This window comes from Ischnura elegans, chromosome X, assembly GCF_921293095.1.
Source record: "Ischnura elegans chromosome X, ioIscEleg1.1, whole genome shotgun sequence".
In the NCBI taxonomy this organism is placed as follows: Eukaryota; Metazoa; Arthropoda; class Insecta; order Odonata; family Coenagrionidae; genus Ischnura; species Ischnura elegans.
In genome coordinates, this window is record NC_060259.1 from 91,366,057 (window position 1) to 91,383,761 (window position 17,705).

At 37.9% G+C, this 17,705-nt stretch overlaps 1 protein-coding gene across 7 annotated transcripts in view; it reads right to left on the reverse strand.

The window, feature by feature from the left end:
• The window catches only part of LOC124171669 (inositol 1,4,5-trisphosphate receptor), a 232,913-nt gene that overhangs the window by 133,712 nt on the left and 81,496 nt on the right, over positions 1–17,705 (reverse strand). For all 7 annotated transcript variants that reach the window (XM_046550907.1, XM_046550904.1, XM_046550905.1 and 4 more), the window contains exons 4-6: positions 9,329–9,415; positions 7,881–8,144; positions 4,145–4,375 (exon numbers count right to left, since the gene is read on the reverse strand). In XM_046550907.1, the coding sequence (XP_046406863.1) occupies positions 4,145–4,375; positions 7,881–8,144; positions 9,329–9,415 (582 nt within the window). The remainder of the gene's footprint in view (positions 1–4,144; positions 4,376–7,880; positions 8,145–9,328; positions 9,416–17,705) is intronic.

A 17,705-nucleotide genomic window follows, 5' to 3' on the forward strand; every position in this document is an offset into this window, starting at 1 on the left:
CCACTTCTTTTACAGCTAAAACGGCCCTATATCACCAACTTAATTTTACTATCCGCACATGGTAAAACAGAACTCTTAGCACCTCGGCATTTGATAGAAAGAAGAAATACATACAAGAAGAAGCACCTTCACATTCCATTTAGGGGGTTAGCTCTCAGAAATGATATTTTGTATGAAAATTGTGTTAATTAAACCAAGGACTATCAGAAGAGTTTTCTTCACAAAATAATGGATTTTCATGTGCAGAATTATATATATTGGTTTCTTTGCTATTTAAAGAAGAAATGTACAGCATAACAGGACTCCCGGCACGAACTTAGCGCATTCAAGCATTTGGGTGAGAGGGCATGCCTAGGGTTGCATTCGCTCACTCTAGGAGTGATATCCTGGGAACCAAAAGGCAGAAATGAAACATATTTGAGGTGATACACTGCAAATGTCTAATGAGTCGTTGTACTTAAAAGAAAAGTGATAGAAATATCTAAGGATAAGTCAATTCCACTTTTTTTCGATTCCGAATCCAATTCCGATTCCTTCAAATCGATTCCAGATTCTCGATTCCGATTCCATCGATTCTTATTCCTTCTAACAGGTGGGATATTAATTTATCTGTAGCATTGCTGTCATTAAAATTTAAGAATTGAATGGAATAAAATACTAGGGATGGGCGGATCCAGGATTTTTTTCGGATCCGAATTTGGATCGGATCCTTGATTTTTGGAGCCGGATCTTTCGGATCGGATATTTTCGGATCCAAATGCATTTTCAAATTCCTTCTATTAAACAAAGTACCTAATTATCCAAGTTTATTATGGGTACATACAATTAAAGGAATGCTTTTTAGATTTTCATACACATTTAAATATTTTTATAAATTTAAAATCATTTTATAGGCTTTCAAGTTGTTCTTTAAAAACATCTTTACATACTCAGGACCTAAACTGTTATGCTTCGGTTTGGAAATTAAAATAGGAAAAATCTTCAGATAAACCACATACCAGTGGCATAGCAAGAGGGGGAAATCCAGGGGATTCGGACCCCCCAAAATATAAAAACACAATTACTTTCCTTCATAAAAGGAACCAAAATATTTAAAAATCATGAATTTACAAAAATGAAAAAAAAATGAAGTTTTTTCTATTATGAAGGGTGTTAAAATTAGTTTGAAACCCTCTCCTTTGTACCCTGTTGTTTAAAAATTTTCCCCTCTGGTTTTGGAGCCCTCTTAACGAAATTCCTGGCTACCGCCCTGCCATCGACTGAATTCAAATTTTCCTCATGCACGTTTCCCCTGAATTTTACTTTCTCATCGCATACCAACTTGTGTTTCACCAGAAAATGCTTCAGTATGGTGAGGTGGATTTAGCACTTCCTTGTGATAATTTCATGCCACAATGCACCCACATGGCATACATTGGTTCTCCTTATCTCAATAGAAATGTTTATACACAATGAAAGACATTTTTATTGGCACATCATTAAATTAAACTGCAACTGCGCAATCAGCAACACAATAGGGTAGTTTCCTTCATCAAAGAAAACTAAAGGCATTGATTGCGATTCGTTACCCACCATTAGTGTATTCATAATACACAAATTATTTGGTTTTTGAAATACCGGTTCAGACGAATGGCAAGGGTCAAATTTTATCCTCATTTGAAAAAGGCCAGATTGGCGCCCATGCGATTCCACTCCGCATGACGTCACAGGGACCTAGTTTCTACACGAGAGGATAGGAGTTATACATCGTCTGAGGTTACCAATGCATGCATGAGGCGCAGAGCTCAGAGAAACATGTCTTAATAATCACCTATTAAAACTGGCTAAGTTCGGAAAGTTTTCTTCGTTTGATAAGGTATTAATAAACCTTTTTTAAGCCAAGCGCTACCATTCAGCAAGGTACTCAGCTATCCGCTAGCATCCTGCGACGTATCAGCGCTAAGCCTCGCCTCAAGGTCACCTCACCGGGCGGGAGGGGGAACCAGAAATACGACGTACGGAGATATTTCCCGTCATTCATACTTAAGCGTCGCGTTTTCGCGGTGCTACATTGTTGTTTGGCGGCGGTGGCTAAACAATAATGTAGCGTTCATTGCGTCAATAAATACCAGAGCAGCCTGGCGGGTGCATGGTGGCGGCTGTACACAGCCTGTCGAGTCCGCCCGGAGGCCTAGCATGTATCAACTTTCTCAAGGGTTGCATTGAGGAAACTGGGCTATACAAATGCGAATGTGTCTAAATTTTTTATTATTGATGCAGACGCGTGTTAGTCTAATAAAGTTATATAAAAAAACCCAGCAAAGTACTACCTTCCTGTAATAACTAGAGTTACCTGTAATGCGGGTTGTCTGTGCAGAGTTAGTCTGGTGATGTGGGTTGCCCACAATACAGGCGTAATTTTGTCCCCCAAGACCTGCATTATAAGTGAACGTGTATTTATAAGAAACTTTCTTTTATTGAAAAACTTGCTCTCTGCACGATTTTATTGTTATCAGACTTCAAATATCATTCGAAAATAAAAAAATATATTTCGATATAACACATGTACGTTAAAATTGGTGGTCCAGATGAATTCTCCGATGATGATTCATAATGGCAATAATTTGATTTTCCGTGACCAGCGGTTAATAAAAGAACAAAAAACGCATGCATTGCTTCCCGATCCCGTGGTTTCCAATTCTTTTTCACTGAGAGTTGCTCATGAACACAGATTTTTCAGGGTTCGTCGGTTTGTCCCTCTTTGCCGACATTTTCATGTATCCGAGGTCTCCTAGGTATGTTTGTCACAGCACCCGCATGCCGGGTGTATCCTCCGCGCGGGCAAGGCCGACACCGCAGTTGCTTAGGTGTGTGGCAGCCTTTATGCCCCAAGCTTATAGTCTATGCTCACAACATTTACCTTCCTAGAATCGATGGAATCGGAATTGAGTTTAGGCGATCGATTCTCGATTCCGATTCTGTGTCCGAGAATCGGTGGAATAGAGAATCGACATTTGGAATCGACTCATCCCTAGAAATATCCAAGGGTGACATTATCTTCAATCATATCTGAAAAACACCCAAAAATACCAAAACTTCAAAACTTGAAGTGCAATGCGGCACGTTTTCCCGGTATCCGATTGCAAAAATATTTCCCGCACTAATTTTCTTTTAACCAAATGGAGCAAATCTGGAGGGCATCCCAAAAGAAATTCGAAAACTTAATAAATAAGGACCACCCTGGTGAATATCCAAGCATAAGATTATTATGAAGAGAGCATGGATATCACAACAACCAGATTAACTGATGAAACCTAAAAGAAATGAGGAGGGAATAAACTATTAAGATAAATACCACACACACAGTGCATGATCTGGAATCACAGCTCTCTAAAATAATAACACACATTTCCTTCATTGGAGCCATGAACAAAATTATTAACAACAAGACCCGAGGACAAGAAATTGAGAAGAGTGACAAAGCATGATGAAATAAAACTGAAATGAAACAAGAGAGGTAAGTGGCACAGGACACATAATATAGAAACAGTAGCACTTTTCATAATTTTAATGTTTACCATAGTATAAATAATAACTTCAAACTTTCATCTATGAAACCTTTCCTAAAAGTCCTCCATATCTAACTTTTACACATATGGATTTGCATATAGTTTTTTCCCCTGATTGAGCACATCACATAATTCAATATCTTTCTTAATTGAGATATCAGCAAAAGTTGGATTTAACAATATTAAAATTAGCTAAGAAAACTTTTACATCATTATGCAATGAAAAGATAACCAACAGCTGTATTAGACAATGCTTGCATACATTTATAAAAATGGAAATAATAAATCTATTCTCACCAGACCAACTAATGGCATACCAATTCTTCAGGGGCGGATCCAGGATTTCTTCCCCCCCCCCCTAGATCCTCCTATGGAATTCTTATATGATTGTATAGAAAATTTAAACTGGTAAAAGTTTTTATTTGGCAAATAATTGTGACTGAATTAACCCCATTAACAATCCTTACAGCAATCACTACCAACCCCTTACACATAAAATGCAACACTTCTATGTGGTCAACATGTGAGGTTATCACAATTGATTTAAACACCAAATCACTACTTCATGGGCATTGAAGAAGTTGCTTTCTAATCACCTCAACTTCCCACAGTGCTTTACTGCTTGTGGCAGAGGTGGCCGAGGTTCTGCCTGTTGTCCGAAGAAAGACATGCTGCTTCTTCTTATACTCATCCATTGTCAAGAATTTTTCTTGTTCAGCATGGAATAAACGAACAACATCTCCACCTTTAAGGATTTCCTCTTGATTTTCTCTGTGTTCCATGAAAAGCGTGACCTTCCATGATGTACCTGAGTTCACCACATTTACCTAAAACAAGAACATTTAATTAGATGGATATTAGCAAGTTATAGATTCTAAATATTATATAATATTCAAGGGCACATCTCTTCATTAATCATGCCTCATCATCACACCTCAAATGAATAACTCAGAAATAGACATGATCTACTTCAGCTTTCGATTTTAATTAAATGAATACTGAATGAATTAATGATAGCCACATAGCTATCCTAAACATTTTCATTGAAACATACTATCATGGAGGAGTTTCACATTTAAATTAATTTAAAAAAATAAAATGTTTCTATAAATTAATGAAACGATAGACAAGTGAATATATGAAAATATTGCATAAATATTTAGCTATCTTGCAAGGAAATATATTGATTATGTAAACCATTATACATTGCCCTAAATTAGTTAAACATCATCATAAAGAATTAAATCCAATACATTCAATCCAATGGGCTAAAATACTTCATCCACTGGAATGAAACATTATTTCAACAGGGTGACTTTTGCACTAAGATACGATTAAGCAAAGTCACCTAGCTAATGAATTTTCAAATCCAAAATCCAATTGTCAACAGCAGTAGCAGTCTGCATAGTTTCATTTAATTATTAAACTGTCACCTTATATTATTAAAAAAGTTCCAAATCAATCTCAAGTCAAGTGAATGAATGTATCCATGAGCCAAAAATCAATTGGAACAAACGTGCAGAAGTAAATCCACAAATTTAAGCCAATCAAGCACATTAAACACAGTTGAATCCCTCACAACAATAAAAAACAATCTTTGAGCAGTTTTCCACTTACCAGCCAGTCACCCAATCAGTGCTTCAACTATCACATTAGTTTAGACAGGTGAAGATATTGCTAAAGCAGGACAAAGCCACAGGCAAAAAAATTCACACACCAAGATAATGGGATACCACGAGAATTTTATTCTTCGAGGCATCCGGATTTGAGCATAAGACCTCCCTCATCAGTGCTTCAACACATTTGTGCCAAAATTTTGGGGCATAAATTCTGGGGCACTGATGAGACCTCTTACCTAAACAGATCTATCACTGACTTAATCTCTAGCAGACTTTTTCACAATGCAGATGGTTTGCAAGTTTCAAAGTCCTTTGGGTCGCAAATTTATGGATGGGAAGCTAATTCATCAAGACCAGCGAAGGTACTCACTCACAACGTGGAGTAATTAAAGAGATGGTAGACCAAAGTGACCGGCCCCATGCAATCATGCCTGTATTCAGGTGACGCTAATTCATTGAAATCAAATGCAACATTTGCGTTGAAAGTCACCCTATTGGTATTTCGTTATTTTTACCACAAACCGCCTCCTATCAACTGCTTTTGCAACAGTATGCATTTGCACACTGCCCACTGGGTCACACACTGCATTTTCCATCAATTAAAGTACTGGCACAGAGCATTACATAAATCTCACACCTGCAGGGCACCCTACAGTCTGTCCTCCACTACTCTTTTCTGCACCAAGGATACAAAAATAAAATTTTAGACATGTTTCGTCAATCTTAAAAAGAACTGACAAGACTGTTACTTTAAAATGCATACACTTTTTTTGCGTAATCAAAGTAAAGGTAGATAATGCCCCAGGGTGCTCCATACAAGCTTCATTTGTGCTATCACTTTGTATACCTTTTTATCAGTTTTAAAACATATCCACAGTGCAGTAATGAGGACAGACCAATTGATTTATCCACTGAAAGTAATGGATTATATCATGAAAAATATTAATGTCAGTAAACAGGCCTAATTAAAGCTTATTTACTCATGAAATTTAGATTCATCTGCCATCAGCAACATGTGTGGCCACTTTTATTAAAAGCCCATTTAAATTCGCTGGGGGTGACGGCACAATTTGGGGCCCACTGGACAATCACCTATCACAATACTCATGCATAAGCATATGCTTCTCCAAATGTGTTTTCTTACCTTTTCAAGAGGTTTGAGTGTAGAGCCCTAGCAGGCTTTCCATCACACCAACTTTCCATTTTCAATTTCCCTCTCCCTTCCCTGAATTTTCCATTCAAATTTTTTTTAATTTCCTTCACTTTACCTCTATAGCAAAGCAACCACATCAAGGGATTCTATGTTAAATGCAGCTACATATTCTGCTAGACAAATTCAAGAAGTAGTAAATCATTCAAGTAGAGATAGCAGAAAAAATAAAGTTAAGTAGTGCCAAGTCTGCTCTACCCTGTGGTAATGCCGTGGCAACAAAATGCACCCCTTGCCACTAGGACAACACAGCAACACTTTAGGCACTCTCCAATCACAATTTCAATCTTTTTGCTGTTCCTCAGCAGATTTTCCCCGGCAATACTCTAATTTCCCTGATTTCTAGTACCCAATTTTATTTCCCTAAGCGATTAACACCCTGCCTGTCAACGCAACAGCCCTACTTTGCTTCTGACATCTTCACCCATCCTCTTGGGGAAATAGCCAATAGACGAAATGACTCAGTAAGCCCCATCAGGCCTCTCTATTGCCCCTCATTCCTCCCTCCAATATGCCTTTCCCTTGTGTGAATACCTTTATCAAGACTGGAGTCAGAGGCTCTCGCTGATATCAATATTAGCAAGTTCACCCTCTTGCAGGTCACAACACACGCCTGCAATTATCATAGCATATGTAACTCATCCTTGGTAGCCAGTGCATGTGTTGACAGTCATGGCAGGGTCATGCTGCCAGGACTGTCAACACATGCACTGGCTACCAAGGATGAGTTACATATGCTATGATAATTGCAGGCGTGTGACAGCCAAAGTCATTGGCACCATGAGGAGAGGGTAGGATGAAGAGAAACCCAGCGTCAGCATTTGCCTGCTCTTGATGAAAGACGCCAAGGGGATCACAACTCAACAACCCATCCTGCAGACAGATTGCTGTACTCAAAGTGCCCTCGACGAAGCACCCAAGCAGGGATCAGACACATTGAAAAATATCTACCACCACCAGGATTAGAACCCTGAACCACAGGATGGAAATCCGGCACTCCAGCCAGTGCACAAACCTGATTCCCCTATTTAGCCCAAAAAAGAAACATGTTACGCACCCACCCACAAGTCAGAGTGTTGTACTTGAAGTGACCAAACTTTAAAGCACTCAAGCAAGGACTGGGCAGTCTCTGAAACATCTCCACCACCACCAGGCTTTGAACCCAGGCCCATGGGATAGGAGGCAAACTCTCTAGCCACTGCAACAACCTGATCCCATAGAAAATAGTGTCTCATGGTGAACATGTTATGGCAAGGGAGGTGGGGCAAATGTATGGCCAAGGGTTGAGGAACTCCTTACGCAAGCATAGAAAATTTTAGACATGAAAGCATGTTACTTCAGCCACATTATCGTATTTCATACGACAATCATCTTCTAGAAATTTTACTACCGTCATCATTCATCGATATACATAACCTTACATTACCAATAAAATATATATATATCTTCTAGAGCATGCCCTACCACGCCATGCAACCATAGAGAGTTTACAGAAAATCATACCTCTTTACAACCCGCATTGTCAGGTAACTCATAATTTGCAGCCACATGAAGGACCTGCTGTCCAGCATTAACAGGGTTTAGAATAACTTTGTCCCCAACTACCACATTATCTCCAGTTGAGCGTAACTTATAGAATGGCAAAATGTAAAACCAAGATCCTTCATTCCCGTTTGCATCCAAATATACTCTCATAGCATTCTTTTCCAATAATGCTGGGAGCCTTTTGTTGACAGTTAAGTATTTGTTTGATTTTAAGTGAAGTAGCTGCAAAAGAATGAAGAGATTATCAGTATCAACAATTCCTTTCTTAGCATGCATAGTCAAATCACAGTAAGGATTGCATTGGACAGAAATTTCTGCACAGAGGAGGGCTGCAGGGCCGGATTCACTGTAACGCAAAATAGGCACGTGCCTAGGGACGTCGCAGTCCAAGGGGCCCCTTCAACGGTGGCAGTTCATTCAGTTAAAGCAGTACGTAATGTTTTTAGGTATTTTTGAAGTTACTCTTCTTTTTTGTTGCATGATTTAAGGCTAGGCATTATTTTTGGAAAGGGTATTTATACAGTGCTTTAGTCGCATAAAAGTTCAACTGTTTCATGTAGTTTTACTGCAAGCTGTTTTTCTTTAATTGAATTGTCAATGTTTTCCCTGCGTAACATTTCAAGCATAAACTTATGCTGTCGGCCATATATCTGTTTATTCCTTTTTTCCGAACCTTACCTCATGCGAGTAGCTAAGCCTTATCAAAAAAATTGGGGAGGGGGGGGGGGGGGGTCAAGTGAGGAGGGGTGCTCAAAGGAGAGGTGCCCATAGCCTAACTTTGGGTATATCCGGCCCTGGATGGCTGGTCAAATAAAAATCACTTTACAAGGACATTGAATACAAGATGAAGAATAAATTAGGAAAACGGCTCCTGATGAATGGATGTAACTTTTAAATGACCAATGTGAAAGCATGAGCTATGGAATTTCTGATGCATGAATAAAATTCAAAATTATCTCATAGAAAAATGATTACAATTGATAGATTCAATTGAGTACTATCACATAAAAATTTAAAAAGCATATCACAAAGTTTTATCTGAAAGCATTAACACTGAATTATTGTTGGAAAAAACAATACATAGCGAAACTTGATTTCCCCATTATTTCAACCATCGCTCCAATTCTAATCATTTGGCATTATAAATGAGTACTGAAAAGGTTCAGCCATGAATAATATTCCTCATTGTCAACAGAATTCAGAAGCAAATGCTTGATCTGTGAATAACAGATAAATTACCAAATTTAACTATCATTATTCTTAGAATGAAAATATTAGCACATAAAATCAACAATCAAATCATTAATGATGGAGACATAAGGCATGCACGTTGAATACATAACATGCATCAACGATTTAAAGTAATGGAAAGGAAAAATTTCAGTAAAAAATTTTATGGAACTCACCTGTACAACACTTCCATACTGCACAACAGTGCCAAGTAATTTCTTGTTCTCTGAATCATTCTGCTTCTTTTCTATCTCAGCTGCATGCTACAGGGGAAAAAATAAACAGAGAAGAGAATGATTAGTTTTCTTTTTGGTGAGTGGAATATATTTCAAGTCCTTAAATAATATAATTAATTCCAAGCCTTTTTTTTCAATAAATAATTCTCAATGAAAGACCATTTAGTGAGTCAGTGGGTTAACACAAGCTTGGAAAAATTCAAGAATTGACCTCAGAGCCAGTGGCGCAGCGGGGGTGGGGGGGTGTTTGGGGGGATAAACCCCCCAGAGCTCAGAGAAATTTTTAAGTTTAATCCATTTTTCTTAATTGGATTGATATTACTAATAGAATAGTGTAAGAATTAATAAAATATCCCTCAGAAAGCCGTAAAACTCACAATTTTGAACCATTTATCTTAAAATTCTGCAATTTACTAATCTCGCACCTACCGCTTATCCTGGTGGGTATTCTATACCCCCATACACCCCGGAATAGTTGCACCTTAACCCCCCCAGCCTTAATTCTTAGCTGCGCACAGTGGGCTGAAATCGAAAAAAGCTGGCCAAAAATCAAAATATCGACTTTTTCATTTGGAACCGGGAATAGTATATCGTCATTTTAGAATTTCCAGGGCATGTAAAACTGAAGTTAATTTTTTGTCAAAAATTTTTGTTTAATTTTTATAGCTCGCCAAAAAAAAATGAAATCGTGAGTGCGCGATTTACACGAAAAATTTCAACGTTTGTTCCCCATGCAATGAAATAAAGTTAATAATTCGGAATTTTTGAGGATAATTATTGATAGTACCACTCTTTTAGTTAATTAAGAGCAAACTTATGTTTTAGTCAATTGCTTTTATTTACTTTATGAATTGTTAAAAATATTACTGTTTTTAGTTAATTTTTTACCTAATGCCAGGATAGAAGTAGTTACCGCCGCTTGCCGCTCCTAAGATATTTACACCAGGAGTTAGACTGAAGTCCATTACTAGACAGAAAAGAAAAATCTTGCTACAACTTGCTCCCCTCCGATTTTTTCGTGGTAAAGGAAAATGATGTCGGGCGGTTGTCGCGCTCCATGACCCGCAATACAGGGCGTAGACACTCGGACGACGTAGGATGACATGCGTCGTAGTCCGATTGAGAAACTGGATTTTCCCTTAATTATGAGTGCATCGTACTCAACTACTTCTTATTTGCGGTGTATTTATGGTTTGTACCCTCTTCTGACGATTAAGACCGCGGGAGCCCCGTGCGTACGGCAATAAACCTAACGGTTCGCGCGCTCTCCAAGCCCTTTGTCCTCGGCGGCTACCCCTTTATTCACCCAGATTTGTTCTTTTGCTATACACAGGTGCAAGTGTTTCCATTCTAAAAATTGGGTTTTCCCAAAATATGCCGTCTATGTGATCGGCACACTCATTTCTACCCGAGTGCTCAGCATCAGTCTCCCTTCAGTATTCCTTGTTGAAGTGTGTGCCGAAGGACGTTCACAGTTTAGTTGCCCAGTTATGGATACAGCATTAGTGACTAGCCAAGATTTACATGGTGTGATCTTGGCAACTAGAAGGGGGACCATCAAGCAGAAGATACCGTTAACAGTGGAGTTTTTACACAAAAAACTGTTTTTGGAAGGAAATGAGAAAATAAAAATTTTGCTTGCGACCTTCATTCAAAAAGTGTTTTTTTCATCAATACTTTCAAAAAAGTAATGCGTGCACCAGAGTGAATAGTAGATTTCTGAAGTTGAATCATATTTATGAATGAATGAATGAAAAAAATTGTTCAAAACGCATTCCTGTCCAGAATGGGTGTTATTGTTGATCTACCAAAGGCAGGTTTTGCTACGACCAATGACGGCAATGCGACTGCGAGATACTACTTTGCAAATCCAGCGCTATCAGATAAAATTTCAGGTAAATTGTAATACTTCCTTCAGTGATATGATAAGAGATACACGAAGCATTTTATTCCAAAAATATTCTAATGTAAGCATTTTGAATTTGAAAATTGTAGAAAGTTGATATTGATTTTATATGCCATAAAATATTATGGAAGAGGAAATAGTATTTTTACTCTAGGGAATTCACTTTTTGTCAACTTACTGGGTTTTCTTAATCGTTAAACAGTTAGGATGTTATTATTGCGTGAGTTGGTAAATTATTAGTAATCGACAATCAGAATAGAGCGCCATGTACAATTCTCCTCCAGGAATTTCTGAAGACCTAATTAACCGCTTCTCGGTAATTTTGAGAGCTGTCTCGACTGGAATTCGAGTAGATGATAAGATTTCTCAGCTTATTGCCTTATGAAAGCTAAAATCTACGTTTAACTCTATCCATGGTTTCATATGCCGCCAACTCTTCACAAAGTTTTACTGCATGGAGCGGAAATGGTGAAAAATGCAATATGTACTTCCTATTGGACAGCTTTCCAAAGAGGCGTTGGAAGCCCGACACAAATATGTAAGAAGATTTCGCGAAAAACACACCAGGAAATTTTCTAAAATTGCCACAAACTTTGACCTTTTCCATAGGCTTCTGCATACGTCAGATCCTTTCATTACTCGCTCTGCGAGGGTTCCCAGTAAAGTAAAAAAATTACCAGAGGAGGAGAAAAATCTTCTGGTGAATAGCGAAAATATTTTAGAATATGAGGAGTCTTCATCCCCTGATTCAGAATAGAATTTAATGCGGCACACCCTTGTTTTGAGAAATTTGCAATAAAAATATTTGTCAATGGTATTAATTTTTATTATTATGCTTCAATGACTGAAATTTCAGGTTTTAAAGACTCTTAATAGCAATTTTCGATCGTCACGTACCTTATGAGAAGCTACTAGATAGCTGAAACATAGTTAGAAATGGAAGAAATTCTGTTTTTCCCTTGATATTCCCATATCAAAATTTCGACTTGCCCCTGGTAACTATGGTTCCCGCATAACTGTTCCCTATTTTAAATTTAAATTTTATTGCCCTCCTAAATATTTTTCTGGACTAAATCATCCTATATAATTTTCATTGTGTTCTTACAATACCCAATTCGCAAAAAGTTTCATTCATTTAGCAATACTTTAGACTACAGCGATTTTTGGCCAGCTTATTTCGATTTCAGCCCACTGTGCTGCGCCCCTGCTGAGAGCCCACATTGAGGATGTTTTCGCCGCGCGTTTAGTATTGAAATAAAATTAAGTGTAGTAAATATGAATGCATTGCGGAAATTTTTGCTATTCGTAGTAATTCTTTGCATTAATTGTTATTGTTTACGTACTGTCGATGAAGAAATCTTGTGCTCAACGTATTAAGCTCGAATGTTAATTTCTACATTTAATGCGCATAACTAGTTAAATATTAGCACGCATGCTACGATTATTTAATGACAGTAAAGTAGATTTTATTTAATTTTTAGCTATCATTCCATTTTTCAATATGTGATTTGCTTAGCAAGGCGGCTAAGGCTTTTTTTTTCATTTTGAGAAAGTATACCAAGTTTGGCTGTAGGAAGACAAAGTCTGAAGACAGAAGAAAGTCTGAAGACAGAAGAAAGTCTTAAGATAAAATGTCGGAAGACAGAAGTCCCTGGTCTGCTGTAGAAGGGCTTGTCGGCTCTTATAGATACTCTGAAAACATCGGTTGCTGTATCATAATTTACAACACAATTTTCAGTGTTCAAGAATCTTGGCTCCATTTAATATCATTTTACTTCTGCGTTTACCGCGTCGTTAAATTTCTGCTCGAATTTCTGTCTTTGTATAGAGAACATCTTCTGGTATCCACCTTGCGGTAATTAAAGCCTATTAATTCTTGAATAGCGCCAGTGTGGGATGCTTCGTAAATTTTCCCGACTTTGCCACTGGCAAGCTCTTTGACCATTAACTGATGCCTTTTCGTAATGCAATTTCATCGAACGCATGCATCTAATAGCGTTTAAAGCAAGGAATAAATATATTTTATTCCAGATTCATCCTTCGGGAACTTTGAAAGTCTTTGCAAAATATATCATGACTGGCAAAAATTGAGACTAACATATATAAAGTTATTCAGCTTTAAGAAACAATGGTAAACGGTAATTTTTCGGCCACAACTTCGTAAAAGCAATCGAAGAACATTTCACTTCCACCAAAATCCGAAAGTTATCATTTCATTTATGAGGAAATCATTTTTGGATCAAGGTTTCTATTTTTATAGTTTCTACATTCTTTCAAAATAAAATTAAAATTACTTGATCGCATTCAATTCTGTCACATGCACGTGGCTAATTTAAGACATTTTAATGGAACTACTTCGTGCCATGTGGGCATTAGATTTTCAAGGGAGTCCATAGATATTTTGATAGTGCATAATATTTTCAGAAGGCTGTAGCCACCTTTCATATGAGTTACCATTTGAAGCTTTTTCTCTGTCACAGCAGTTTTTTGCTATTTACAATACAGCTACATCGAGTCACTGTCTCTCCGTCTATTACGTAATCAGCCGAACTCAAATCTTACTTCTTGAATTTATTTCTGCGCTTACAACTTTGAAGCTTGGACTCATCGGAAATTACTTTTCATTTTGGCGGAAATAAGTCCGAGGATCTCCCATATCGTTTTTATCACCGTTCAAGGCATATTTTCAGAGAATATATAATGAGAGTAATTTTACAAAGTATGAATTTTTTTGACGGAGATAATAAAATAGCATGATTAGTGTAAAGGAGAGTTTACTTACTTCAGTTTTTTACTTACATACACATATTTAACATTTTTTATTTATGAGACAAGATTCTTATCTCATATCTACTGAAGCGTTTACCGATTGACATCCATGTACAATTATTTTAAACAAGGCAGTTAAAAAGTGTATCAAATACATAGAATAGATGCGATTTGCATTCAAGCGCAATGCTCGCGTCGGTGTGGCCCTCTAGAATCCCTTCCGATTTTCTTTTTAACTTAGTAATTAAAGTTTTTTTTAACATTTTGTTTGTGTAAAATCTTTTGGAAATGGCTTTTGAAAACTTTCAAGGCAGCTTTAGTAAAGACTAAAAAGTCACTCTATGGGTAATGGAGACCGAAAGATTCTGCGGAATGTATTCTTTAGGCCAGGAAAGGTCTTAAATAAGATTAGGAGATGAGACCTATCGCTCAGTTCCTCCTTGCCTAAAAATATTTCCTCACACTTAGGGTAGGATAATCATTCTACTAGTCTTTTAACCCTGAGAAATGTACGCCGGAGCAATTCTGGAGGGTGATCACATCCGTTCTGACATCAGAGTGGACGTCAACCTGCTCCTCAGAGGAGTTTGTGGAAGTCTCTTCTTCACCTTCTTCGATATACGTGGACAAAGTTGAAGGCCATGGCTCCATGGATCTAATCCATTTACAGCATTGAATGTCCAGCATGTAGCCATCATCCACGTCGTAACCCGAGGATCTAGGAGGTTTCAGCAAACTTAGCACTGAAACTTACCTGAAGCTCGTTCTGAATCCCTTTACTGTGGGATTACGATTAAATCCCCCCTTCTGCCTCATCACGGAGAAAAAGTTTTCCAGGGCATCTTGATTTAGTTTCGCTGTCGCAACTTCCTCTTCTCTGGAATCTAAAAGTGTCATAATGGACCTAATTGACAACAGAAAGCCGTCGAAACACGGAGGTCGACTTCCGTCTACTTTTGTTTTCCCACTCATTATCCGAAACCCTTCATGCGGCAGCTCCTTGGTTTTAATGTTACTATCACAACGGTGGACTTTAATTTACAGTTAAGAAAATCAAAAATATTCTTTATCAGCTCAATGAAACCCGCAGTAGAGGTAGCGGATGATGGTGTCAGCTCTCCCGTGGAGCAACTCGCACGGATTGCGGCGGCGACGGACAAACTGAATACTTCAGCAGCTAGCTTTACTGACATCTTCTGAAAGGCATTTGTCCATAAATGAGTCGGTGTTGATTTCCACATTGCTTTTGTGGTTGAGCTCGAAGTGTCGCTCCTATAAACACTGCGGATATTTTCGAAGGAAATTATTTTTCCATCCGCTACAAAGTCACTAGTATGTATGTTATTTCTTAAAGATTTGACAAGATTAGGCACATCAAATATGCAATAGATTTTTCTATTTTTTACCTCGAAATAAAATTTTTCAAATGAGATGCCCAGGGCGGTGATTCTCGTTCTCCTTTCGCCCGAGTCTTCGCTACGCAACGGCAACTCGAAGCGAAAATTTTCTCCGCGATTATTCTCGTTCTTTTCGCCCCGCCTATCGCTTCAGTTCGGGTAACTTCGTTCTCCTGGCGAAATACTGTGACGTAGGCAATGACGAATACCCATAAGTCAATGGGCACGAGATAATTTCAGCGATCAACACACTGCCTCCGCAGTCCGAAACAATTGAAGAGCGCGAAGCACGTTGGTAAGTTCAAATCATATTTCTAAAATGCCATGTTTTGTTTATTGCGTGAGACTATCAAATTGCTACATTAAGTATTGTTATACAATATTGCTTATTCATTAGTCATTTTCCATAGTTGAACATAAAACCGATCTCTTTGTTTTTTCATCTTTTCCGTAGATGTTAACGATGAGTCAAAAAGTCACTCCGGTGAAACTTATGGGTAAATATTTTCAATTATAACCTAACCCAGATGGCACAAAGAGAGAGATCTGTTTCTTATGGTTTACTTACGGAAGAATATGATAAGCACCTTTTCGTACGCTAAGGAACTTATGTAAGGCAAGGATAAGATTTTAGGGAAGAATATTTAAGGAATACAGTCAAATATTCTCATATAAACATAATTTTCTGATGTTGGATGGACACCAACAGCGAAATACACATCCTACGCTGCCTAGAACTTGCCGGACATAAATATAAAACCTAATAGTGAAATTAAGTGAGTCTTTGAAAGAGCTGAACAAATGCATGGAAAATGTTTTGACAGCTTCACGTGACTAGCCTCTGAAGATGAAAACCATAATAAGAGAACCTTTTTCTTGTGGTGGAGAGAAAAAAGTAAAAATGGTAGGAATTGACCTTATAACTTTGAGATTGGTAGATAGCCGTGCTATCCACTACACCACTACTCATTTAATTGAGGACATGCTCTTATATGAGAATACTCCGGTCAGCCTCTTTCTTATTATTTCCAATGAAGCGTTCACGAGCATAAGAACCACAACAAGTTTTCTCAGGCAATCCAACACATGTATATTCTCAGAATAACGGCACTCCCACGATAACACAATGCACTTGCCAGACCAAACCTTCGCGGTTCATTCAAATGCAACCCCACTTTTAATCCCATCTATTGAATTACGTCGAACGACAGGACGAGCGGAACAACACACAGTTTGTATGCCAAGCATTTGAATAACAATTAAGCTAATTAGGATTAAAAATATAACATTATAATGTGGTATAGCTGTAATTAAATCACAAGTCGTTCTCTCATCCATTCTTTCGCCAAGCCGCTAAAGTGACTTCACTGTCGTCGCTAGCGAAATTCGCTCTTGGCGAATATTTACATTCGCTATATGCTGGCCAGACAGAACGAGAATTACTTTTTCGTCGCCAGAGGGACGAAGCGAAGGTTTTTTGGCGAAATAGCTAGCGAATGAAAACGAGAATACGAATTCAGTCACAGTTCGCCAAACTTTTCGACAAATCGTGTTGGCTATAGCCAGAAAAAAAACAGAATCAGGCCCCAGGTCTTCAAGTGCTTTTCTGTTTGAGCTTCCTTGATCACAAATAAAATTTTGTGGACTTCCAACGTCTAAAACCTTTTCGATTTGATCATACAATATTCTATTTAATTGGGTGCCTCTTAGCCCCTTTTCGGATAAGAAATATGCAACAGGTATTTTTCCAGTTTTGCTGCATTCCCCATACAAGAAAGACTGATGCTTACTTCCCAACATTTTTCGTCCTGCCAAGACCTCCCAGATCTTCAAATCCCTCAATTATATCCATTAGATTTGAATAATCAAAATTTGCTATGAGGGACATCTCATCAAATAAAATACACAAACTTTGAATTTTTGAGGCATCACAGACACCTTGTGCGCTGGCTTTGGAAGAATAACTCATTAAACTAGGTCATATATTTGGATGAGCTATCTACCAATTCCCTTAGAGTTGAAACAGCTGGAATCGTGAGCTTTTCTAATAGGAATCTATTGGCAAGAGGAATCAAAGTAGCTGATATCTGGTGGCCAATTTCTGAAATGAGACAGAGGTGATCAGCGTGTTTGTTTACTATTGCTTCAGCCTGGAGGTGAGCGAAACGGATGTGTTTTCAGCAATTTTGTGAAGCGAATACTGATGTATATCTCTGTTGTGAATTTTGGATGAAGTAATTATCTC